This window comes from Scyliorhinus torazame, chromosome 6, assembly GCF_047496885.1.
Source record: "Scyliorhinus torazame isolate Kashiwa2021f chromosome 6, sScyTor2.1, whole genome shotgun sequence".
NCBI lineage: Eukaryota > Metazoa > Chordata > Chondrichthyes > Carcharhiniformes > Scyliorhinidae > Scyliorhinus > Scyliorhinus torazame.
Genome location: NC_092712.1, coordinates 188,507,848 through 188,535,427, shown reverse-complemented (window position 1 = coordinate 188,535,427; position 27,580 = coordinate 188,507,848). Strand labels below are relative to the sequence as shown.

At 54.9% G+C, this 27,580-nt stretch overlaps 1 protein-coding gene across 1 annotated transcript in view; it reads right to left on the bottom strand.

Moving 5' to 3' along the window:
• The window catches only part of LOC140425184 (histone deacetylase 9-like), a 1,432,561-nt gene that overhangs the window by 230,730 nt on the left and 1,174,251 nt on the right, over positions 1 to 27,580 (bottom strand). The window contains exon 19 of the mRNA XM_072509184.1: positions 18,800 to 18,907. Within this exon, the coding sequence (XP_072365285.1) occupies positions 18,800 to 18,907 (108 nt within the window). The remainder of the gene's footprint in view (positions 1 to 18,799; positions 18,908 to 27,580) is intronic.

Sequence of the window (27,580 nt, the reverse complement as noted above, 5' to 3'; positions counted from 1 at the left end):
TAGATTATTTTCCCTGGAGCAGAGGTGACTGAGAGGGGGACATGATTGAGATGTATCCAATTATAAGGGGCATAGATAGAGTAGACAGGAAGGTATTTTTCCCCAGATGTGATCTACCACCTCTCTTGACAAGCACAAATGGGTGTAGAATTGTCTGTCGCTCATCTCCAGATAGGAACGTCTTCTTCAGTAGACCCTTGGTCGCTCAACTGGCCTCATCAGTTAGAATCTAACCTTCTGATCTTCAGGTTGTTACTGGGGCTCCCCTGGCCCATAAACCTCAGACCTCATAGATCTTCCTGAAGCTGGACTGAGTGGTACCGGACCCTTTTCCCATTCCCACAGTCGGACCAACGCCGTCAAGAGGACAGCATTGACCAAAGACTCCTTTATTTAATCCTCTTTCTGCATGAGGAATGATAGATTCAGGAGATGAATGAACACTGGTCAAATATAGTCGATTCGCACTCACAGGCAGACAGACAATGTCATGCCCAAAGCTGCGTCTGCGTGAATAGCTTCTCACTGATACAGCGTTGCAGTTGAGATGCTCACAGAAATATAGAGGTGCCCACGATGCCAACCCCGACACTTTACTTCTCAATCCCACAGAACTTGTGAGAGCATTGTTCACATTCTGAAATATGTGACCCTAACATAAGAACTCCTGCAATCTATTATCATTTTTGCTGATCAACCTTAATTTGGACTTCAGCAATGATTGGTTTCCCTTTAGCCAGTGATCCATACCAATTGATAAAGAGCATTGCAGGGTTTCATTGATGATCTGGCAGATTTGCAACAAATGCGATTCCTATATGCTTGCGCTCATTTGCAGTCTCACATGAAAGTCGCCATAGACCCTGAGGACCATAGGCTGCTCTACCCTTTTAAGAGAGAGTTGACTGGTGGTAATTTAACCTGATGGTCACCACGAGCGTCATTCTCCGACCCCCCGCCGGGTTGGAGAATCCACCATGGCGGAGGTGGAAGAGACTCCCTCCACTGCGCATGCGTGGGAAACTGTCAGCGGCCGCTGACGCTCCCGCGCATGCGCCGCCCGGAGATGTCATTTCCGCGCCAGCTGGCGGGGCAACAAAGGCCGTTTCCGCCAGCTGGCGGGGCGAAGATTCCTCCGGCGTCAGCCTAGCCCCTCAATGTTGGGGCTCAGCCCCCAAAGATGCGGAGCATTCCGGACCTTTGGGGCGGCGTGATGCCCGTCTGATTGGCACCATTTTGGGCGCCAGTCGGCGGACATCGCGCCGTTTCGGGAGAATTCCGCCCCACACCTCAGGTGAGGGACAAGGTCGAGAAGGAAGGGCCTCCATGATCAACCTCAGCCAGTACAGTAATTGAGCCCACTCTGTTGGCGTCGCTCCGCATCACGAACCAGCCGTTCAGCTAACTGAGCTAATGAATTCCCATTTACCTCTTTGTTGAAATTCAAATGGAGCGACTGCATTGTCAAGTCAATAATTCATACAGTCCCCCATTGAAACACAAAAAAGGCAATAGCTCCAATGGAACCTTCTCAAAGAAATCTTCCTCTTTTCTATCAACTCTGACTCTATTTCAGTGTCTTGAGTCGAAGCAAGTTGAGGCTGCCATTTGAAATGGGCCCCTGAGTGCAGTCCTGAGCTCCTCTCACTCTGGCTTCTCCATTCAGATTCTTTTCCACTTTAAATCTGTTATTGCACCACAGCTTGGTTTTGGCAAGAAGGTAGTGCTGAAATTTTATTTCGAATCCAACTTTGACTCTCCCTCCGGCCTCGTTACATATGCACTCGCTCAAGCGAAACACGCCGATAAATAGCGGGAGAGGCTAAAAACAAGATCGGCTCGTTTCGCCTGAGCGAGTGCATACATAACGAGGCCGGATGATCGCGCCCTACATGTAATGCAGTCCATGTGAGCTTGAAAAAGATTTTGGCTAACAGATAGCCTGGGAGGATGTCATTCAAATAGCGTCCCCTGAATGTGGTGCAAATTGTCGTTAGCTCTTGGGACTCTCCACCCATGAAGGTGAGTTGTGTCAGGAATGCACCACGGACTAAAGGTGTCTTTATTTTTATTCAATTTATTGTTCAGCAATACCAAAAGCTGCCCGTTATAATGGCAACCTTCTCTTGCCCGGTTTTTATGATTTTGTTTTGTTTGACGTTCCCTCGCTCACTATTGATCCGGCTCACACCCTGATCACTCACCTTTCCTGACTGAGCTAACCCACTGATGCTGGTCCTCTTAATGCATTGTCCCACTCACGAATTGACAGGCGATGTGCTGCAATCCCACCACAAGGAACCTATCTGCTTATTAACTCTTTATTTCAGTGCTAACTTGGTGTCTTTAAAGACGTGTGTCTTTAAAGCTTTGCAGGCAGCACACTGTGTTTTTAGCTTTCTCCACTGCTGCGACTTTGTTGTGGACTGACCAGAATGTAGAAGATCATCTTGTTCCATGTACCATGATCTGAGGTTGTTCACCATGTTGTATCTCTACTTAATCTGACTACTACATATCTGACAAGTGCTGATCACCATCTCGTGTTATTATAATGATATAATATTGTGGGCTCATTTACTGTCCAAGACAAAAGGCATGAATTGGGCATTAGGGATTGGGTGATCACATTGTGGTTTCATTTATTAAGACTAAGCACATGAGAGCAGTTATACTTAGGTATAAAGCTTGAAGACATCAGAGCTGCGTGTGTGCTCTGCTCAAAGCAAAGAAGCTAAGACTGGGCCACATGCCACTTTCCCTTCTAGTGATGTCATGCTGCTTTAATTTAAAGGCATATTACAACTCTCTACTGCTGGTGGCACCGTCGGTACTGGAAATGTGCTGGCCCTGATTGGCAGCCTGTTCTCTGAGGTGGGATTTCAGCGAGACTTGAAACGTTAAGTCCCTTCTCTGTCCACAGATTCTGTCACACCTGCTGCCATTGTCCAGCATGTTTTGTTTCTGTTCCTTATCCAGAGAGGCAGAAATTCTGCCTCCAGCCTCTGAATGACCATTAAATGATTGCTGGCAGCTGGTGCTGTTCTCCATCGCCATTTTAGTTGAGTACGATGGGGAGGGAGGTAGGAATCTATGCCAGCACATTGAGAGATTATTTAGAAAACATATGGAACTTTGGACTTCATAAATAGAGACATTGGATTGGATTTCTGCTACCATGGTAGGTAGATAGCTGGAAGTGGGAAATGTATTTTATTCATTATTTTCAGTCCTGGGAGGTTGATGTGGGATGGAATCAGGCCTGCCGCCCCAGAACACAGATTGGAGTCTGCCACTGGGACTGCTGGGTTTCAAGGTGGGCTGATTAAAAGACTCACTTAGGCTCTCTGGGACTTTCTCCTAGTTGTTTCGATACACCTTTGGCCCTCCAGCACTCATCGCCTTCCCCATTCCCCATGCCTGCTGCATGCCAACACAAAGCCAACTCATGCCCCCACCCACCTCTATGGCCCCTTATAGCCCCATGTCAACTTATATTCCTCATCTACTAACTATGGCCTCTCATACCTTCTGTGCTTATTCATGACCCTTCCATGCCATAAATATCCAGCATACACTCCATACAGAAACTATAATAACAATGGCACGAGTGAAACTGCTTAAAGAACACCCATTAATTGTTTTTTTAAAAGGTGTGGTTTCCTGACAACCCTGTGAAAGTGTCCACCTGACTATTAATGTATCAATAACAGAACCTTTAAGCTCTTGACACTTTTAAATTTTGTGTGAATAAATATTGAGATATTGACAAAAGAGCTCACAGAAAAAAGTAACTTAATAACTTCATCAGGTTATTGATCAAGCAAGGCCAACACTTCTCTCTTATCATGTAAACAGAGTGTAGCGCACAAAGACTCCGAGAGACGAATAGAGTGAAGTCGATGAGGCTTTATTAAGCGTGACTGTTCCCCCGCAGTTCAGTAGTAGACTGCCTGCGGGGGAGGACTCCAGGTACTTATACTCCGCCTTAAGGGCGGAGCTAGAGGTCAACGTCCAACCAGGACCCTGGATCTGTCAGCCAATTACATCTTGGCTTCACAGTCCCACATGACCCCTAATGCATACTACCACATTCACCCCTTGTTAAAAATGAACCCGGCGGGGTGATGCTTCGCATGGTGGTAAGGGTTTACAAGGCTGGTCCTGGGAGGAAAACTTTTGCATGTTATTACAGTATGTACAAGGTTTTTTTTTTTTGTTTCAAACTATTTACAGTAATCGTCAGGAAAAGACAAAATGTTCTCGTTAAAAGTTCTGTTGTACTGTTAGATCGACGCCACGAGTCGGTCGGGTGGTCTGGTCGTCCGTGTCGATCGCCTCGGCCCCGGTGGTGGTGGTGGTGCTTGTTCCGGTGTTGTCGTCTCCGGGAGCCTTACGGTTTCAGCTTGGGCTTCATTCCTGGTCGGGCCTGGGAGGAGGACTGATCCTCCTGGGAAGGGGGCGGTCGCGGGGTGCGGCGGTGGCAGGAAGGGGGGTGGTTGGGTGATTGGTGTCGGGGGGGTGTGTGTGTTGCCGGCGGGCGCCAGATCTCGCAGGGAGACCGTGTCCTGTCGGCCGTCGGGGTACTCCACGTAAGCGTACTGCGGGTTCGCGTGGAGGAGGTGAACCCTTTCGACCAACGGGTCCGACTTGTGCGCCCGCACATGCTTTCGGAGCAAGATGGGTCCTGGGGCCGCCAGCCAGGTCGGCAGCAACGTTCCAGAGGAGGACATCCTGGGGAAGACAAGGAGGCGCTCATGAGGCGTTTGGTTAGTGCTAGTACACAGTAGTGACCGGATGGAGTGGAGGGCGTCCGGGAGGACCTCCTGCCACCGTGAAACTGGGAGGTCCCTGGACCGTAGGGCCAGTAGGACGGTCTTCCAGACCGTGCCGTTCTCCCTCTCTACTTGCCCGTTCCCCCGGGGGTTGTAGCTGGTCGTCCTGCTCGAGGCTATACTGTTGCTGAGCAGGAACTGGCGCAGCTCGTCACTCATGAAGGAGGACCCCCTGTCGCTGTGGACGTATGCGGGGCAACCGAACAGTGTGAATATGGTGTTCAGGGCTTTAATGACTGTGGCCGCGGTCATGTCAGAACAGGGGATGGCGAATGGGAAGCGGGAGTACTCGTCCACCACATTAAGGAAGTATATGTTGCGGTCGGTGGAGGGGAGGGGTCCTTTGAAATCCAGACTAAGACGTTCAAAGGGGCGGGAAGCCTTAATCAGGTGTGCACCATCCGGCCTGAAAAAATGCGGTTTGCACTCTGCGCAGATGTGGCAGTTCCTTGTGACTGTACGGACCTCCTCTAAAGAGTATGGGAGGTTGCGGGACTTGATAAAGTGGTAAAACCGAGTGACCCCCGGGTGGCAGAGGTCCTCGTGGAGGGTTTGGAGGCGGTTAATTTGTGCGTTGGCACATGTGCCGCGCGATAGGGCATCGGACGGCTCGTTCAGCTTTCCGGGACGATACAAGATCTCGTAGTTGAAGGTGGAGAGCTCGATCCTCCACCTTAAGATCTTGTTGTTTTTGATTTTGCCCCGCTGTGCATTATCGAACATGAAGGCTACCGACCGTTGGTCCGTGAGGAAAGTGAATCTCCTGTCGGCCAGGTAATGCCTCCAATGTCGCACAGCTTCCACTATGGCTTGGGCTTCCTTTTCCACTGAGGAGTGGCGGATTTCTGAAGCGTGGAGGGTTCGGGAGAAAAAGGCCACGGGTCTGCCCGCTTGGTTCAGGGTGGCCGCTAGAGCTACGTCGGAGGCGTCGCTCTCGACCTGGAAGGGGAGGGACTCGTCGATGGCGCGCATCGTGGCCTTTGCGATATCCGCTTTGATGCGGCTGAAGGCCTGGCAAGCCTCTGTCGACAGAGGGAAGGTCATGGTCTGTATTAGGGGGCGGGCCTTGTCTGCGTACTGGGGGACCCACTGGGCGTAGTATGAAAAGAACCCCAGGCAGCGTTTTAGGGCTTTTGAGCAGTGCGGGAGGGGAAATTCCATGAGGGCGCGCATACGTTCGGGGTCGGGGCCTATTATCCCATTGCGCACTACGTAGCCCAGGATGGCTAGCCGGTTGGTGCTAAAAATGCACTTGTCCTCGTTGTACGTGAGGTTCAAGGCTTTAGCGGTCTGGAGGAATTTTTGGAGGTTGGCGTCGTGGTCCTGCTGATCGTGGCCGCAGATGGTTACATTGTCGAGATACGGGAACGTGGCCCGCAACCCGTGTTGATCAACCATTCGGTCCATCTCTCGTTGGAAGACCGAGACCCCGTTTGTGACGCCAAATGGGACCCTTAGGAAATGGTATAATCGCCCGTCTGTCTCGAAGGCTGTGTACTTGCGGTCACTTGGGCGGATGGGGAGCTGATGGTAGGCGGACTTGAGGTCCACGGTGGAGAAGACCTTATATTGGGCAATCCGATTGACCATGTCGGATATGCGGGGGAGAGGGTACGCGTCTAGTTGTGTGTACCTGTTGATGGTCTGGCCATATTGTCTATGACCATCCTTTGCTTCTCCCCTGTCTTTACTACTACCACCTGTGCTCTCCAGGGACTATTGCTGGCCTGGATTATGCCTTCCTTTAGTAGCCGCTGGACTTCGGACCGAATGAAGGTCCGGTCCTGGGCGCTGAACCGTCTGCTCCTAGTGGCGACGGGTTTGCAATCCAGGGTGAGGTTTGCAAACAAGGATGGGGGTTGCACCTTGAGGGTTGCGAGGCCGCAGATAGTGAGTGGGGGTATTGGGCCGCCGAATTTGAAGGTAAGGCTCTGTAGATTGCACTGGAAGTCTAATCCCAGTAATGTGGGGGCGCAGAGTTGGGGAAGGACGTAGAGCCTGTAGTTTTTGAACTCCCTCCCTTGCACCGTTAGGGTAACTATGCAGAAGCCTTTGATCTGTACGGAGTGGGATCCTGCAGCTAGGGAAATCTTTTGTGCGCTGGGATGGATGGTCAAAGAACAGCGTCTTACCGTGTTGGGGTGGATGAAGCTCTCCGTGCTCCCGGAGTCGACTAGGCATGGTGTCTCCTGCCCGTTTATCAGCACCGTTGTCGTCGTCGTCTGGAGTGTCCGGGGCCGAGCTTGGTCCAGCGTCATTGAAGCGAGACGTGGTTGTAGTGGTTGAGCGTCTTCTTCGAACCCCGTGGAGCCGTCGACACTGGGGTCCGTTGTTGCCGTCCAAGATGGCGTCGGGGGTGAACAAGATGGCTGCCCCCATGCATCGCACATGGCTGGGGGGTCACAAGATGGCGGCGGGGGTGGACAAAATGGCCGCCCCCATGCGTCGTACAGGTCTGGGGTGGTCCAAGATGGCGGCGCCCTTCCTCCGCTCGTGGTGGCCGGGACCCAAAATGGCGGCGTCTGCGGGTCGCACATGGGGCGCTGGGGGGTTGGGGAGCGTTAGGAACGCGCGGGGCTCCCTCTTCTCTGGGGACAGCGGTGGTCGGGACCCAAATTGGTAGCGCCGGCGGGTCATACGTGGGGCGGGGGGGGGGGGGTTTGGGGGGCGTTAGAGACGCGCAGAACTCCCTCTTCTCCGGGGAGAGCGGTGGTCGGGACCCAAAGTGGTAGCGCCGGCGGGTCATACATGGGGCGCGGGGGGGGGGCGGGGTTGGGGAGCGTAAACGGCGTGCAGGGCTCCCTGTTCTCCCGGGACAGCGGTGGTCCGGACCCAGAGTGGCTGCGCCTGCGGGTCGTACATGGGGCGCTGGGGGGGGTTGGGGAGGGTAAACGGCGTGCAGGGCTCCCTGTTCTCCCGGGACAGCAGCGACCTCGCGGGACCGGCACACAGCCGCGAAATGGCCCTTTTTCCCGCAGCTCTTACAGATCGCTGCGCGGGCCGGGCAGCGCTGCCGGGGGTGTTTCGCCTGGCCGCAGAAATAGCAGCGGGCACCCCCGGCGCGACTTGGCGTTTGGACCGCGCAAGCCTGTGGGGTGTCCGGGGGGGGTGGGTTTGTCGCGACGGGTACGTACGGAGCCCAATGGGCTGTCGCGCGTTCGGGGCCGTAGGCGCGGGTATTTCGCGCGGCCATGTATAGGGAGGCTGCTAGGGCCCGTGCCTCTGAGAGTCCTCGCGACTCTTTTTCTAGAAGTCTTTGGCGGATTTGGGAGGAGTTCATACCTGCCACAAAAGCATCGCGCATTAACATGTCCGAGTGTTCATTTGCGTTCACCGACGGGCAGCTGCAGGCTCGTCCCAAAATTAGTAGCGCGGCGTAGAATTCATCTATCGATTCTCCGGGACTTTGCCGTCTCGTTGCGAGTTGATAGCGAGCGTAGATCTGGTTTACTGGGCGGACATAGAGACTTTTTAGTGCTGCGAACGCCGTCTGGAAATCCTCTGCGTCTTCGATGAGAGAGAAAATCTCCGTGCTTAACCTCGAGTGCAGGACCTGTAGTTTTTGGTCTTCTGTGACCCGGCCGGTGGCTGTTCTGAGGTAGGCCTCGAAACAAGTCTGCCAGTGCTTGAAAGCTGCTGCCGCGTTCACTGCGTGGGGGCTGATCCTCAGGCATTCCGGGATGATCCTGAGCTCCATAGTCCTTTAGTCACGCTTAATAAATTGTAGCGCACAAAGACTCCGAGAGACGAATAGAGTGAAGTCAATGAGGCTTTATTAAGCGTGACTGTTCCCCCGCAGTTCAGTAGTAGACTGCCTGCGGGGGAGGACTCCAGGTACTTATACTCCGCCTTCAGGGCGGAGCTAGAGGTCAACGTCCAACCAGGACCCGGGATCTGTCAGCCAATGACATCATGGCTTCACAGTCCCACATGACCCCTAAAGCATACTACCACACAGAGTTAATCCATTTAAAAGTCTGGGCTCTCAGCTAAGGATACATAATGAGGCTTGGCTGATGTCCATAAGGTGCCACGGGACCTCATGGACATCATGGGAGTGAGTGGGGGGCATAAGTTGGCACTGAGTCTGAATGGAATGGGCAAATTACCTTTCAAAATGTTCCAAATCCTGACTATGCTTCATGACTCCTCTGAAATGCTGTGAACCAGTAATTATCCAGAAGCTAGCCAACTCTATAAAAATTGCAGAGAGCGGAGGTAGGAGATGCTTATCCTTGCAGTGGAACTAGTCATGTTGGGAATGCAGACTCACTACCTGCATCATGATTCTGCATGAGGGCAATTGGGGTGCTGGGAATGGAGACTCAAAGCCCAGACTCGGATCACTTCTGCCATTTTAAAATGACTCCTGATTAAAATATGATCGACTGAGTAGAAAAATAGGGACACAATGCTGAACCTTTATAAATCTCTAGCAATGTCACAACTAGAGCATTACATCCAGTTCTGGTCACCACACATTAGAATGGATGTGTAGATTCTTAAGAGGGTGCAGTGAAGACTTGAAATGGTTCCATTGATATAGCTACATGGTTATGCTGGAGAAGGTGGGAATGTTTTACTTGGAGCAAAGTAGATTAAAGCGAGATTTGTTGGCAGTCTACAAGATTATGGCAGCTGGTTCAGATATGGTAGATAAAGGCAAGAGGCAGGGGCGGGATTCTCCATTGCCCGACGCCAATATCCTAATTGTTTGGGAGACTATGGGCTGGATTCTCCATTTCAGCAGCTAAGTGCTGAAGCGAGCGGAGCATGTGTGGTCATTTGCAACCAAAATATCTGCATGAAACCCTCACCGATTCCAGGACCGGTGGGGGCTAGCAACGGCGCCAGGTGAAACTCCCGGCTCCCATGCCAAAAACGGCTGGAGAATGGCTGGGTCCCTGGCCGCGCATGCGCACGGCTGACAACCTCCAGCGGATGCGGCATAGAACATGGCGCCGACCGTGCGTGGACCTGACCCGCCATCCGCCACCCCACAGCCCTATTACCCCACAGACCCCACCAGAGACCCACTCATTAGAGAGACCCCCAGCAGGGTCCCCCCAACAGGAGAGACCCCCAACAAAGACTCATCCAATTAGAAAGACTCCAAGCAGATACCTCCTAATATTGAGATGCCCATCAGAGACTCGCCATAAGAGAATGAAACAATGCAGACTGCTGAGCGTGTGTGAAAGCTGTCAATCAGAGCCTATTGAAGGCAAGTTCACAGATCTGAGGAAGTTTAAACCCAGCTGACTGGTTTTCTCTTTCCAGGAGTTGACAGGTACTGCTTCCTGTGTCTGAGCCAGCAGGTATATTGCACAGATGAGTTTTAAAGCAATGATTTTTTTTGACTGCCTCTGTCTAGACTGCTCTCTAGTTTCCAGGAAGGGATCACTCTTTTGGCAGGTCTCTGGTGGGGGTCCTTTTAATTAGGGGTCTCTGGTGGGAGTGTCTCTAATGAGGGGTCTCTGGTGGGAGTCACCCTAATTAGGAGGTCTCTGGTGAGGGGGAGGGGTGTCTGGTTGGGGTGGGATTGGGCAGTTCTTGCATTGTGGGTGGGTGGGAGGGTGGCTCTCCAACAGACTTTGGGGGTAGCTCCCTTAAAGAGTTATGCCCTTGCCTCACTGCGAGATCCACTGTGTCAGGGCCACGTTTGTCAAGACCTGCACCAATTCTCGCCCACATGATTCCCGGCCAAGCGGCCCGGAGAATCACGCGTGCTCGGAGAAAATGGTGCCCCGCCCACTAATAGGATGCAAATGGGTTAGTAAAGGCCATTTGCATCCTCCCACTGGCACCGGACGTGAATCTCCATCCTGACATCAGCAGGGGACCAGAGCATCGGAACAGCCAGCGTCAATCCCGTTTTTTGTCCTACACTGCAATCTCCGCCACATTAGAAACTCTGCTATTGGCGGCAGGCAATTCAGCCCAAAGTTGCTCCCATTAGCTGATGATACATGGATTAGAGCACACATATTTAAGGTTTAGGGCAAAAGTTGCAGGGGGCAAGTGAGGAACAACTTTTTAAGCAGTGAGTGGTAATGACCCTCGGCCTTCTCACCTATGATTTTGCTGGAAGCAGAGGTGTTCAATGATTTAAATTGGATGGATACTTGAGGGACATTAACTTGCGTGGCTATGGGGAATGGGACTGAATGGATTTCTCTCCACAGAACTGGCATGAACATGATGGACCGAATTGCTTCTTTCTGTACTGTAATGACTCTATAATCTGTGACAATACGAGCTAGCTGAAGAAGTTTTGCAACTATGATTTGTAGATTATGTAGTCTGTTCCGAGGAAATGGTTCCAAAATAAAGGGCAGAATTTTATTTCAAAATGTTTTCTCAGGGGGAAAAGCGGAGGCAGCCCGCCAGCTGCCTTGCTGGCTTTTTCCGCCAAATGTTCAAGCAGTTTGAAAAAAAAAAAAAGTGGTGGGACCCACAACATCCTGCAGAGCCCCGCCAGCCATCTCGGTCCGTGACAAGTCGGTGAGCCATTTTTAAAGGGTGCCCCAACTGGAATTTCTTTTTAAAAAGAGTCCCCCATGGACATAGGACTCCCTCTCCCCCAAGGAAACCCACCACCCCAAACCTTCCCAATGGAAGCCCCCTGGCACTGCACCCCAGTACTGCCTCCGACTCTGTTGGAGTGGACAGGGGTAAGGGTGGCTGGTGAGGGGAAATGCCAACATGAAATCCTGTCATTGTACTAGCCATTTAGGGACTCCTGTTGGATTCCCGCCCCCACCGGTTTTCCCGCCCACCAAAAATGGCGGCAGCACAACCACCACCCGCGCCAAGTGTGTTTTAATTTAACTGGGATAGAGGGCTGAACTGGCAAGAATTATTTTTAAATTTAAGCAGTGTGGTAGTATGTATTGGGGGTCATGTGGGACTGGAAGCCCTAATGTCATTGGCTGACAGATCCCGGGTCCTGGTTGGCCTTTGACCTCAAGCTCCGCCCTGAAGGCGAAGTATAAGAAGCCGGTGTCTTCCCCCGCAGGCCAGTTTACTATCGGGCTGCTGGGGAACAGACAAGCTTAATAAAGCCTCATCGACTTCACTCTATTCGTCTCATGGAGTCTTTGTGCGCTACAATTTATTAAGCGTGCCTAAAAAGGACTATGGAGCTCAGGATCATTCCAGAATGCCTGAAGATCAGCCCCCACGCAGTGAACGCGGCAGCAGCCTTCAAACACTGGCAGACTTGCTTCGAGGCCTACCTCAGACCGACCACCGGCCGGGTCTCAGATGAACAAAAACTGCAGGTCCTGCACTCGAGGGTGAGCACGGAGATTTTCACCCTCATTGAAGACACCGACGATTTCCAGACGGCGTTCGCAGCACTGAAAAGTCTCTATGTCCGCCCGGTTAACCAAATCTACGCTCGCTACCAGCTCGCGATGAGACGGCAAGCTCCCGGAGAATCGATGGACGAGCTCTACGCCGCGCTACCCATGCCTACGGCCCCGACCGCGCGGCAGGCCATTGGGCCCCGTACGTACCCGTCGCGGCAAACCCCCCCCCCCCCCGGACACCCTACAGGCTTGCGCAGTCCAAACGCCGAGTCGCACCGGGGGCGCCCGCTGTTATTTCTGCGGCCAGGCGAAGCACCCCCGACAACGCTGTCCGGCCCGCGCAGCCATCTGCAAAAGCTGCGGGAAAAAGGGCCACTATGCGGTGGTGTGCCGATCCCACGAGGTCGCCGCCGTCCCGGGGCCACAGGGAGCCATACAGGCAGTCTATGCCTCCCAACCTCCCCAGCACGCCATGTGCGACCCGCAGGCGCAGCCGCCCTGGGTCCCGACCACCGCGGCCCCGGGAGAACTGGGAGCCCTGCACGCCGCCTACGCTCCCCAACCCCCCTCCCCGCAGTCCATGTACGACCTGCCGCCGGCACTCCCGATTTGGGTGCCGGCCAACACTCTCCACGGAGAGGAATGGGTCTTTCGCGTCCCGAACGCCACCCTCACCCCCCTCCCGCGCCCCACGCCTGACCCGCCGGCGCCGCCGACCTGGGCCCTCACCCCGCGCCCCACGCCTGACCCGCCGGCGCCGCCTACCTGGGCCCCGACCGCCGCTGTCCCCGGTGAGGGAGCTCCTCGCGCTCCTCGTGCTCGCAGCCCCGCGCCTGTCCCGCCGGCGCCGCCTACCTGGGCCCCGACTGCCGCTGTCCCCGGCGAGGGAGCTCCGCACGGTCCCAGCGCTCGCGGCCCCACGACTGACCCGCCGGCGCCGCCAACCTGGGCCCTCACCCCCGTCCCGCGCCCCACGCCTGACGCGCCGGCGCAACCTACCTGGGCCCCGACCGCCGCTGTCCCCGGTGAGGGAGCTCCTCGCGCTCCTTGCGCTCGCGGCCCCGCGCCTGACCCGCCGGCGCCGCCGGCTTGGGCCCCGACCACCGCTGTCCCCGGTGAGGGAGCTCCGCGCGGTCCTAGCGCCCGCGGCCCTGGCGCTCGCAGTGAGGGAGCTCCGCGCGGTCCTAACGCCCGCGGCCCTGGCGCTCGCAGTGAGGGAGCTCCGCGCGGTCCTAGCGCCCGCGGCCCTGGCGCTCGCAGTGAAGGAACTCCGCGCGGTCCTAGCGCTCCCCAGACCCCCCAGCACACCATGTGCGACCCGCAGACGCCGCCATTTTGGGTCCCGACCACCACGAGGGGAGGAGGGGCGCCGCCATCTTGGACCGCCCCCGACCTGTACGACGCATGGGGGCGGCCATTTTGTCCAACCCGACGCCATCTTGTGACCCCTCAGCCACGTGCGATGTATGGGGGCAGCCATTTTGTCCATCCCCGACGCCATCTTGGACGGCAACAACGGACCCCACCCCACTACTACAACCACGGCTCGTTTTGGTTACACTCGATCAGGCTCGGCCCCGGACTCTCCAGACGACGACGACAACGGTCCTAATTAACGGCCATGAGACGCCATGCCTAGTTGACTCCGGGAGCACGGAAAGTTTTATACACCCCGACACGGTAAGACGCTGTTCCTTAACTACCTACCCCAGCGCACAAAAGATTTGCCAAGCTGCAGGATCCCACTCCGTACAGATCCAGGGATTCTGCATAGTTACCCTAACGGTACAGGGGAGGGAATTCAAAAACTACAAACTTAACGTCCTTCCCCAACTCTGTGCCCCCACCTTGCTGGGCTTAGACTTCCAATGTAACCTACAGAGCCTTACGTTTAAATTCGGCGGCCCCATACCCCCACTCACTATCTGCGGCCTCGCTACCCTCAAGGTGCAACCCCCGTCCTTGTTTGCGAACCTCACCCCGGATTGCAAACCCGTCGCCACTAGGAGCAGACGGTACAGCGCCCAGGACCGGACCTTCATTCGGTCCGAAGTCCAGCGGCTACTAAAGGAGGGCATAATCCAGGCCAGCAATAGTCCCTGGAGAGCGCAGGTGGTAGTAGTGAAGACAGGGGAGAAACAAAGGATGGTCATTGACTATAGCCAGACCATCAACAGGTACACACAACTAGACGCGTACCCTCTCTCCCGCATATCCGACATGGTCAATCGGATTGCCCAGTATAAAGTCTTCTCCACCGTGGACCTCAAGTCCGCCTACCATCAGCTCCCCATCCGCCCAAGTGACCGCAAGTACACAGCCTTCGAGGCAGACGGGCGATTATACCATTTCCTAAGGGTCCCTTTTGGCGTCACAAACGGCGTCTCGGTCTTCCAACGGGAGATGGACCGAATGGTTGATCAACATGGGTTACGGGCCACGTTCCCGTACCTCGACAATGTAACCATCTGCGGCCACGATCAGCAGGACCACGACGCCAACCTCCAAAAATTCCTCCAGACCGCCAAAGCCTTGAACCTCACGTACAACGAGGACAAGTGCGTTTTTAGCACTGATCGGCTAGCCATTCTGGGCTACATAGTGTGCAATGGGATAATAGGCCCCGACCCCGAACGTATGCGTGCACTCATGGAATTTCCCCTCCCGCACTGCCCAAAAGCCCTGAAACACTGCCTGGGGTTCTTTTCGTACTACGCCCAGTGGGTCCCCCTGTACGCAGACAAGGCCCGCCCCCTAATACAGACCACGACCTTCCCTCTGTCGACAGGCTTGCCAGGCCTTCAGCCGCATCAAAGTGGAGGCCACGATGCGCGCCATCGACGAGTCCCTCCCCTTCCAGGTCGAGAGCGACGCCTCCGACGTAGCTCTAGTGGCTACCCTTAACCAAGCGGGCAGACCCGTGGCCTTCTTCTCCTGAACCCTCCACGCCTCAGAAATCCGCCACTCCTCAGTGGAAAAGGAAGCCCAAGCCATAGTGGAAGCTGTGCGACATTGGAGGCATTACCTGGCCGGCAGGAGATTCACTCTCCTCACTGACCAACGGTCGGTAGCCTTCATGTTCGATAATGCACAGCGGGGCAAGATTAAAAATGACAAGATCTTAAGGTGGAGGATCGAGCTCTCCACCTTTAACTATGAGATCTTGTACCGGCCCGGAAAGCTGAACGAGCCGCCGATGCCCTATCCCGCGGCACATGTGCCAACGCACAAATTAACCGCCTGCAAACCCTCCACGAGGACCTCTGCCACCCGGGGGTCACTCGGTTTTACCACTTCATCAAGTCCCGCAATCTCCCATACTCTTTAGAAGAGGTCCGTACAGTCACAAGGGACTGCCACATCTGCGCGGAATGCAAGCCGCATCTTTTCAGGCCAGATGGAGCGCACCTGATTAAGGCTTCCCGCCCCTTTGAATGCCTCAGTCTCAATTTCAAAGGGCCCCTCCCCTCCACCGACCGCAACGCATATTTCCTTAATGTAGTGGACGAATACTCCCGCTTCCCTTTTGCCATTCCCTGCTCCGACATGACCGCGCCCACAGTCATTAAAGCCCTGAACAGCATCTTCACGCTGTTCGGTTACCCCGCATACGTCCACAGCGACAGGGGGTCCTCTTTCATGAGTGACGAGCTGCACCAGTTCCTGCTCAGCAAGGGCATAGCCTCAAGCAGGACGACCAGCTACAACCCCCGGGGGAACGGGCAAGTAGAAAGGGAGAATGGCACCGTCTGGAAGGCCGTCCTACTGGCCCTACGGTCCAGGGATCTCCCAGTTTCACGGTGGCAGGAGGTCCTCCCGGACGCTCTCCATTCCATCCGGTCGTTATTATGTACAAGCACTAATCAAACGCCGCACAAGCGTCTCCTTGTCTTCCCTAGGAGGTCCTCCTCTGGAACGTCGCTGCCGACCTGGCTGGCGGCCCCAGGACCCATCCTGCTCCGAAAGCATGTGCGGGCACATAAGGCGGACCCATTGGTCGAAAGGGTTCACCTCCTCCACGCAAACCCCCAGTACGCCTACGTGGAGTACCCCGACGGCCGACAGGACACGGTCTCCCTGCGGGATCTGGCACCCGCCGGCACCACGCACACCCCCCCGACACCATCAACCCAACCACCCCCCTTCTTGCCACCGCCGCACCCCGCGACCGCCCCCTTCCCAGGAGGATCAGTTCCCCTCCCTTTTGCACCGACAGCTGAAACCGTGCGGCTCCCGGAGGCGACAACACTGGTACAAGCACCACCACCGCCGGGGCCGAGGCGATCGACACGGACGACCAGACCGCCCGACCGACTCGTGGCGTTGATGTAAAACAAAGATGGACTGTTCAATGAACATTTTGTTTTCCTATACCCTCTGTAAATAGTTGTAACAGGACGAAACTGTCCAATACTGTACTACCATGTAACTGTTCTATCCTCCCAGGACCAGCCCTGTAAACCCTTACCACCATACGAAGCATCACCCCGCCGGGTTCAATTTTGACAAGGGGTGAATGTGGTAGTATGTATTGGGGGTCATGTGGGACTGGAAGCCCTAATGTCATTGGCTGACAGATCCCGGGTCCTGGTTGGCCGTTGACCTCAAGCTCCGCCCTGAAGGCGGAGTATAAGAAGCCGGTGTCTTCCCCCGCATGCCAGTTTACTATCGGGCTGCTGGGGAACAGACACGCTTAATAAAGCCTCATCGACTTCACTATATTCGTCTCATGGAGTCTTTGTGCGCTACAAGCAGTAGGGAAGGGAGGATGCAAAGGGATGAATTATGAAATTAGAGAGCAATTACAATGTGGCATTCCCAGAACAGGAAAGAGCACACCTGAAAAAATTGTCAGTGATTTATTGTACAGTGGAACGAGAGTTTTATTATGAGTTGAAGCAGGGGTTACTATGGAATCGTTTAAACATTTAGCAGGCAGTTTGTTTTAATTTATGAGATATGACGGGGTGGGGATGTAACAGATGACATATAAAAAGGCAGGAATTTTTCAAGTTTGCAACCCATTTTCACATGTCTACTCTCTCATTTTTGTACTCCCCAGCTTGAAACAACTCTCTGCAATATTCATTATAAAAAGAGAAAATATCCATTTATTTCCTGCTCGTCACCTGGGATTTTACTGTCAAAATATAGCCTCACAGGGTATATACTTCCAGCCAAAACTGACCAACTTCTCACACATTTATTCAACTAAATAAATCCCCAGTTGAAGAACCTTGGGTGCGATTCATTGACCGTGGGACTAAGTGTCCACGCCGTCGTGAATGCCATCGCGTTTCACAACGGCGTGAAACAGGCGTGGGCAGCAGGGATTCTGGCCCCCACAGGGGCCAGCATGGTGCTGGAGCAGTTCACACCGCTCCAGCCTTACATTCTGGCGTGGACTGGGGACGGTGCCAACCTGCGCATATGCAGTGGCGAAGCGTCAACTGACGCATGCGCGGTAGACTCACGGAACGCTCTAGCCCCAGCAACATGGCACGTGGGTTCTGGGGCCGGAAGCGTAACAAAGTAGGCCCTGGGGGGGGAGGGGGAGGCCGGCCCGCCGAACGGTGAGCCCCGATCGCTGGCCAGGCCCCATCGGAGCCCCCCCCAGTGAAGGAGCACTTTTCCCCGCCCCACAGGCCGCCCCCCGACCCTTTGTGCAGAGTTCCCTCCGGCAGCGACCGGGGTGAACGGCGCCGGCGGGACTCTGCCGATTCCTCGTGGCCGCTCAGCTCATTCGGGCCGGAGAATCGGCGGTCCGGCGCCAAACGCGCCGCCGCAAATTGCACCGAAATTCCACACCTCGGAGAATCGCGCCGGCGTCGGGGCGGCGTCGCGGTTGCGGCGATTCTCCGGCCCGGCGCGGGGCTCGGAGAATCCCGCCCAATGTCTGTGTGAAGGATTTTAATTTTGATGCAGTTCAATGTTTAATGTTCTACCTATTTAAAAAATGTTTTGCTTTGGATTGTAATAAACTGTAAAAGAACTTGGTTCAAATAGCAGAAACAAATTCTATCCCATTCTGACTAACCTTGGACTGGGCCAAGGAATTATAAATTAAAAAATTTTTTTAGAGTACCCAATTCATTTTTTCCAATCAAGGGGCAATTTAGCATGTCCAATTCACCTACCCTGCACATCTTTGGGTTGTGGGGCGAAACCCACGCAAACACGGGAAGAATGTGCAAACTCCACACGGACAGTGACCCAGAGCCGTGATCGAACCTGGGATCTCGGTGCCGTGAGGCAACAGTGCTAACCACTGTGCCGTCATGCTGCCTTTCAGGCCGTATAAATTTAAAACTTTTCATCAAGCTCAGGTTTACCACAGGTTCATTATACTGGGAATATTTATTTTCTTGTATTATTTGTTGTCCTGTGAACATTTATTTTCAGGAAATAAAGCTTATCAGACACTTTGGTACAAAGAAGAGTGAAGTTAAAAGAACAGAAGGAGGACAATAATGTGATGATACAAGTGATCTACTTCACAGCGCATTACAATCATGTGGGCAGTTACCCTTCAGATCAGCAGTTGCTCAGTCAACCAATTATTTCCTAATGAACAGGCCTTATTATTTAAGTTAATTTTCTCTGTCTCTTGTTTCCTCAATAATTCCCACACACAACGTTGCTGGACCTCACCTTTAGCTCTCCAGAGGCCACTTTGGAAGCCATCTCAATGACACAGCCAACGGCCATGCGTGCAGCACTGGACGAGTGCATCTCATTCCAAATGGTGTCACTGTCCACCTGAGCAAACAGACAGCAAAGAGAAACAAATCTGTGAGGGAGGGCTGGCAGGATGACAGCCAATGTACAATAACATTAGTCTTCCTTCTTGGCCAGCTGAACGGACCTTCTGGACACGGATTGCTTATGCTTTTTTATACACAGCCATGTCCAATGGAAATACATTCCTGTCATGCCTCACTGCCATTCTGTGTTTAGACTTCATTACAAACAACATCACATGCATGGACCGGATCTGGCTTACTTTGCAAGACTATTATACACAGGCCACAGTAGTGGTTTGATATGAGCCAGGGGTCTGTGGTATGTGCATGACTCTGTTATACAAGTGCCAAAGAAATTGAAAAGAAAACCAAATGAATGTTTATCACATTAGATACTAACAGAAAGCATACTCAGCAATTTTAGAAGTATTCTTTAAATGTGTGATTTTACCTCCCTTTTTTAGTTACACAAAACATAATTTCCCATTTTGTGCTCTTATAGTTAAAGCACAAACATATTATTTTCTCAAGAAGTACCATTCAAAAATTAACTGAATAAGACAATCACTGAATATGTTAACATATATTTTATTATTGCTACTTGGAAGAGAGGGGTATTCAGCAGTAAAAATCCTTCAGTGTATTTATAGTCAATAAGAAATAATAGTGATGTATTTGACTTTTTGATGCCAAATGCTAATGGGTTTGGCTGGCTGAGACAATTTATGAAGTATTTAAATATTATTCATAGAATCCCAACAGTGCAGAAGGAGGGCATTTGGCCCATTGAGTCTGCACCGACCCATCGAAAGGGCACTTTACCCATGTCCACTCCGCCATATCCCCATAACCTAACCCCATATCCCTGGGCACTAAGGGGCAATTTATCATGCCCAATCCACCTAACCCGCCCATCTTTGGACTGGAGGAAACCAGAACACCCAGAGAAGGCCCACGCAGACACGGGAAGAACGTACAAACTCCACACAGACAGGGACCAAAGGTTGTTATTGAACCCGGGTCCCTGGGTTAGCAGTACTAACCACTGTGCCACCATATTATTAGGCTCCATGAATTTACAGAGAAAGAAAAAATATGTATACTCATCTGTGCTGCATGATGACAAGATTTCAGTCTCACCTGAGTCTTTTAGTTATGAACAAGATGAACAGCAAATCAGAGATGGCCTTAGGGTGAGTTCTGAGTATTATTAAATGTCTCAGCTCAGTGATAGTTTGGAATCCTAGAATAGAAATTGGTCTTTGTTGCTCCCATTTTACACCTGTATCTACATTAGCCAGTGGCTGAAGAAATATGACGTTGGCATGAAAGGATCAATTCATCATTGCAACATCTTGGGTGGGATTCTCTCACCACGGGGCCGGGGCAGAGAATCGCCGGGACCGGCGCGAATCACACCACGCCGCCCCGACCCGGTCCGCCGATTCTCCGGAGAGCGGAGAACCGGCACCATTCGCGCCGGCGCGGAGACGGCCGCTATATGGCGCCCCCCCCCCCCCCCAGCAATTCACGGTCTGGGGTGGGTCGAGCGGCCACGCTAGAAAAGCCGAGTCCCGCCGGCGCCGTCCACACCTGCTCTTCGCCGGCGGGACGTTCGGCGTGGATGCATCTAGGGGCGGGCTGGTGGGGGGAGGGGGGTCCGACCCCGGGGGTAGGCCTCCACTGTGGCCTGGCCCACGATTGTGACCTACCGATCGGCGGGCCGGCCTCTCTGGCTGGGGGCCTCTTTTGTTCCGTGCCGGCCCCGGAGCCGTACGGCATGTTGCATCGGGGCCAACGCGGAGAAGAGAGCCACCGCGCATGCGCGGAAATCGCGCCGGTCCCACTGCGCATGGCCATCTGATGCCGGGAACGCCAGCTGGAGCGGCGTGGGTCGCTCCAGTGCCGTGCTGGCCCCCTGTATGGGATCAGAATTTCTGCTCCTGAGGCTATGTTGATGCCGTCGAGAAACGCGACCGTGTTTGTGACGGCGTCAACACTTAGCCTCAGGATCAGAGAATCGGGGGTGGGTGTGTCATATATAGGCATTTATTAAATTGTACACTGTCAGAGCACAACCAGGAAATGTGCTGTGTGCAAAAATTAACCCTTTCGTCAACATATGTCTTTAATTTACAGTTTCAACTGCATCTGCTGATTGCAGTGTTCACTTCACTTTTCATTTCAAGAGTCTTGTCGGTACACTTTAAAAAAACACAAAATATTGTGACATATTTTTGCTTTCCATTGGTCTAGACTTGTAATTAAAAATATTTTGTCTGAATGGGTAGAACTGCTGAGGTAATTGGGAGGGCATTGCCAGAGAATTTACTGTGCACTGAGTCTGCTAGTGGAAAAAAGATGCAACATTTTACAGTCATGGGGCTTTTTCATGATTCCTCAATGCACTGGGCGGAATTTTCCCTGCGCTGTGAAGGCATGATTGGAGGCAGGATTGTTAGGGACAAAGGGTGGTACCATGTCAGGAGACTTCCCTGATGCACTCCTACATCTGGGGAAATTCCATGGTGGATGCCAACATCAGCTTCCTGCTCCGCGCAGGCAGACAGACAATTAATATCCAATTTAGGGACTATTTTGCATAGGCAGTGGTATTTTCCCACAGTGGTCTCCCTGCCTTGGCTGCGGGCTCGTCCATCAATGCTCCTGCAGTGTGGTTTCCTGTCTACCCAGATGTCCCTACCAGCTTCAGGCCTATTTACTTCTTAACATCCCTGAGGTGCCTCCATGTTGGAACACCCTCATGCTTGCCTTCCTGCCTCAGCTTTGTCCTCCTCTCACAGTGAGGCTGCCAGGCACTGTGGACCCACTGATTGGTCATCTCACATTCTTAATTGGGCTCCTACAGCCATTGGTGGCTGATTCCTAATTGACCGCCTTCAGGGAGATGGCAACTGACGTCCTGCCCAGCTACTTCAACATTCCCGATCTGGAACTGAAGACAGCATTGAGATCGCAAATTAAATCGGGAAAAACAACTAATTTGGCTGGATGCTGGTTGCTGGGACGGTGTTGGAATGGAGAAGAGCAAGGGAAAAGAATGGCAGCAATGTCAAAGAACAAAGAACAAAGAAATGTACAGCACAGGAACAGGCCCGTCGGCCCTCCAAGCCCGTGCCGACCATGCTGCCCGACTAAACTACAATCTTGTACACTTCCTGGGTCCGTATCCCACTATTCCCATCCTATTCAAGATGCCCCTTAAATGTCACTATCGTCCCTGCTTCCACCACCTCCTCCGGTAGCGAGTTCCAGGCACCCACTACCCTCTGTGTAAAAAACATGCCTCGTACATCTACTCTAAACCTTGCCCCTCTCACCTTAAACCTATGCCCCCTAGTAATTGACCCCTCTACCCTGGGGAAAAGCCTCTGACTATCCACTCTGTCTATGCCCCTCATAATTTTGTATACCTCTATCAGGTCTCCCCTCAACCTCCTTCGTTCCAGTGAGAACAAACCGAGTTTATTCAATCATAGCTAATGCCCTCCATACCAGGCAACATTCTGGTAAATCTCTTCTGCACCCTCTCTAAAGCCTCCACATCCTTCTGGTAGTGTGGCGACCAGAATTGAACACTAGATTCCAAGTGTGGCCTAATGTCATGAAATGAAATGAAATGAAAAACGCTTATTGTCACAATTAAGCTTCAATGAAGTTACTGTGAAAATCCCCTAGTCGCCACATTCCGGCGCCTGTTCGGGGAGGCTGTTACGGGAATTGAACCGTGCTGCTGGCCTGCCTTGGTTTGCTTACAAAGCCAGCGATTTAGCCCTGTGCTAAACATGTTTCAAAACACCCTGGGCGCAATTCTCCACTCCCACGCCGAAGTGGCCGCGCCGTCGTGAACGCCGTCGATATTCACGACGGCGCGGAACGGCCCCGATCTCGACCGATTCAGGGCCCGAAAAAGGGCTAGGATCGGGGCAGTGATGACACCGCTGCGTCATAAATTGCGCGAACCGTGCACAGAGGACCCGGAGGAGAACTGAGGAGATGGCTGAGCCCCGAAGAGCCGCACCGAGGTTCCGGGATACGGACCTGGACACCCTGGTGGATGAGGTGGAGCGGAGAAGGGACACTCTCTGTCCAAGACGTGGGCATCGCCAGCCATCCAGCGTGGTGAGGCGCGGCTGGCGGGAGATGGGCACTGCAGTCAGTGCTGTGGGGCAGACCCCCCGGACGGGGGAGCAGTGCCGCAAGAAGCTGCACGACCTCACCCGGGCTGCCAGGGTAAGTGCCATGAGGGTGCCCCCAGGCTCCCCCCGCCCCCCCCCCCCCGGCACGGGGGGGGGGGAAGTGGAGTTGGGGGGGGGGGCGTTGGGAGTGTTGGGGGGGGACTGGGGGTCTGGGGGTAGTCACGGTGGGTTGGGGGGGCGTTGGGAGTGCTGGGGGGGACTGGGGCATCAGGGGCGATGTTGGGGGGGGTCAGGGGGTTTGGGGGGGTCACGGTGCCCAACTATCTACTCGACCCACATGAGTCCCGGGACCCCCCTGGAGCGAACCCATGGCGTGTTGTCTCCTGAACCAGCAACAATGTTGTCAATATCTGCATGCCCTGATGATACCCGCCTAATGGTGATGCTTTATCCGACCCCCCCCCCCCCCCGGACAAGACAGCGCATAACCAGCGTGAGCACATGAGAACCGGAGGGGGTTCTCCGGTCCTGCACCCCCTAACCATCCCCTCGCTGGGGGATCCGCCACCCGGGAGGTCGCGCCATGCCAGGTCGGAGGCGCAGAAGCAAGTGAGAGAACCCTGCATGTCCTCTCCACCCCCAACCCGTCATCGCCCCCCTCACACTCTGGCCACTGCACCCCAGATCCCATCCCCCCTCACACTGTGCACCCACCACCACCATACACCCGGGCCACCATGTCTAATGAATCCCAAATCTTTTATGTTCCCCAGGGCCATCGGCCGAACCTTCAGGGACGTCTCGCCCAGGAAGCAGCACAACGCCACCCACCGCAACAGCACCCAGGGACGCACGCCAGAGGTTGGCAGTTGGTCGGACAGGAGGGCAGACCTCACAGTCTGGGACACAGGACCGGGACGCTGAGACCTCCGGGACAGACATTAGTCAGGGGCACAGGGTGGACAGTTATGCCGAAGCCCACATCACGGCCACACACCCGCTGGATCGAAGTGGAGGTCAAGACGACATGGCCCGCATGGAGCTTGCGCCGGGCCATGAGGGGGACCAGTACACACCAGACTTCCTGACGGATGATGACCTTGAGCTAGCGGCACTGCTGTCTCCCACACCTTTCACCATCGCAGAGACACTCACCTCGGTTGGGCAGATAAGTGATGAGGCTCCCGGGTCACAGTTTGGTGCGCACCACACAGCCGAGCCGGTACAGCAGGTGGAGTTTGGAGCAGCCGAGGGGCTGGACGGTCAGAGGGCAGCCAAGGCCCAGCAACCAGCTGCCACCCAGACGGTTCCCGGGTTCCTGGATGTAATTGACCCACCCGCACAACTGATGCGTATGGACACCCAGGGACTGAGTAACGGGATGAGGGCCATCTTCCAGGACCTGCACACGCAGCTGGAGGAGTCTATCCGCATCCAGGAGCAGGGAGTAGTGCCGCTCATCGCAGCCACCCAGGCCGACACCGCACGGGTGGCGTCCGCGGTGGAGGCAATGGGTGAAGGGGTTTTGGCCATGGGTCAGGTTCTGCAAGGCGTTGGGCTTCACGTGCACGTGTCACCCATGGCCCAGGAGAGGGCTGCCCTCTCACAGGTAGCCATGCGCCAGAGCCAACATGACATTGCCGCCGCTCTCTGGGCCCTGGCTGAGTCTCACCATGCCATGGCCCGGTCCCAGCAAGCGATGGCTCAGTCCCAGCAGTCGGTCGCGGAGAGCATAGATCGCCTGGCACACGTGATGGATGGCATCGCGCACTCACAGGTCGAGATCGCACAGACCGTGGCAGGAATGTGGCACTCCCTGGGCCCCGTCTCGGCGAACATTCGGACCGTGGTCGATACCTCTGCAGGCCTCTAGGACTGGCAGCGCCAGGTGTCGGGGGTGCGACGGGGCATGTCTCCGAGCGCATCTCCGTCCCACAGTGAGACCCGGGGGCCACCGGGCTCCCCGAGGGAGGAGGAGGTTCTGGGGCTCGTCCCGGTAGCTCCACCAAGGGACGTCCCGGTACACTCGGCCTCCCCCCATTCCGTCCCTGGCGCATCTGGTGGGGAGCGGGCAGGTCAGGGTGGCACTACGCCATCCAGCACGCCCACAGAGCAGCCTGGCCCATCGAAGCCGGGCCGCCCCAGGAAACGTGTGCCGACGGGGAGCCATGTCGAAGGGCGTGATTCTCAGCAGTCCACCTCCACTCCTGCTGTACCATCTGGGAACACATCTAGACGTAGTGGTAGGGCCCGTAAGGCAAAGTTGTTAGGCACGTAAGAAGTTGGCACGGGTGCAGGGCCCAGTTTAGTTGTAGGGGGTAGGGCACCTATGTTCACCACACGAATAAACGCACTGTTAAATTTGACTTGTAAGACTGTGTGCTATGTCCGGTGCCGGGGGCTCGGGAGGGTGCCCGATTGGCGTCGTGGTATACGAGCCGTTCAAGGTCTGTTCCGGATGTGCTGACCCTTTTCCATCCCCCCTGCCCCCCCATAATCGGACACCGTTGTCCTCGGTACACCAATGCCAGCCACCCCACGGGCATGTGGTGAAATATCCATCACGAAGGCTGTGACCACCGGAGTGCATGGTTCAGCTATAGCCATGAGTCAGACCTCGGCTGGTGAATCTGAGCACACAGCTCATCGCAGAGCGGGCTGTCATCATTCAACATGGCACTGTTCACACCTGCTTACACAATCATCACTGTTGTGCAATCCCGTAGTGCCGCAGTGGTACGGTGATGTGGAATTGTTGCCGTGAATGCGGTGCGGGGGGGGGAGGGGGGGGATGCTGTGTGGTGCCCGTGTGCAGGACTGACGGTGCAAGTGGCAGTGTTCAGTGAATCCCACCCCCACAGTGCGTGAACCGTGCGGCCACCAACGCGTCGCGTGCCTGCTGTCCGCGGCGGTGCCGTCGCGCAGCCTCCTGGGCGTAACGAGCTGCCAGGCAGTGTCTGCGTCCTGCGCCCCTCCCCCCACCCTGATGCGCCCCATCATCCTCATCCTCCGCATCCTCCTCTTCCCAATCCCCCTCGTTTGCGTTGGCTCCAGTGCCGTCGGGTCCTCCCTCCGCCTCCTCCACCAGGGCATCTCCCCTCTGCATGGCAATGTTGTGCAGGGCACAGCAGACCACAAATATGCGACCGACCCTGTCGGGCCGGTACTGCAGGGCGCCTCCGGAGCGGTCCAGGCATCTGAATCGCATCTTCAGCAGGCCGAAGCACCGCTCCACCACACCCCTGGTTGCTGCATGGGCCTCGTTGTATAGGCTCTCCGTGTTGGTCTGAGGCCTCCGTATTGACGTCAGCAGCTATGATCTCAATGGATAGCCCTTGTCGCCCAGCAACCAGCCCCTCAGCCGGGGGGGGGGATCCATCGAACATTGCGGGGACTGTGCCAAAATGTAGACGTCATGTACACTGCCGGGGTACTTTGCACACACGTGCATGATCTTCATGTGGGGGTCGCACACCACCTGAATGTTCATGGAGTATGCGCCCTTCCTGTTCATGAACACGTCCCTGCTGTCTGCAGGCGGGCGCATGGGGACGTGCACACCATCGATGACACCCTGGACCATCGGTATCCCGGCCACCTTGGCGAATCCACGTGCCCGTGCTTCCTGCTGTGCTCGGTCCTCGGGGAATTGAATGTACCTGTCCACGATGGCATACAAGGCGTCGCTGACGGCCCTGATGCACCTGTGGACCGATGCCTGTGATATCCCGGATAGGTCCCCGCTCGGCACCTGGAAGGAACTGGGCCACCGTCACCTTGACGGAGACTGGTATCGTGTGTCCTCCTCCCATTCCACGGGGTGCGAGGTGCACCACGCGCTGGCATATATGTGCAACCGTCTTCCTCCTGCATGTGATGTCCGGTAGGGCCTCGAACGACATTCTGTCACGGTACACCCTAGGCCTTGCTGGACGCCTGTGGCGCCCTGGCACCACCATCAGTAGATCCTCGTGCTCCACCTGCTCCTCCTCCTCCTCCTGCTCCCCCCAAGCACTTCCTCCGCATTCCTCGCCGTCTGGCGGTCAATGTTCCCCTCGGCATCCCCCTGTACATTCGGGTCCTGAGCGCCTGTGGCCTGCGCGGCGACGACGGGCCACTCCGCGGCCATCCCCTCTGCTGCACCGGCAACCGCTGCATCTGCAGCCACTGTGGGCCGTCCGACTCTATGCTGCCGGATGGCAAACTCCAGAGCTGCGGCTCCAACCACGGCAGTGAACATCGCTGTCTGGTTGGCATACATGGTGACCTGCAGGAGGGTGGTGGGGGGCAGAGAAACGGCATGTTACACGGAGGTTCTTCCACACTTCGGCAGCCGGGTTGCATGGGATACCTGTGTGCCCCGATGGCCTGGTCGCGCTGCAGATACGCAGCTAGCCTAACACCTGGTCACTGTCTGTGGCCAACGGTCACTTCACACCGTACTGCTCACCAGTGTGCCACTCGCCTATGCCCATCAGCCACACGCACCCTACGGCCGTGTCCTCGTCACCGCCCTGCCATATCAGGGC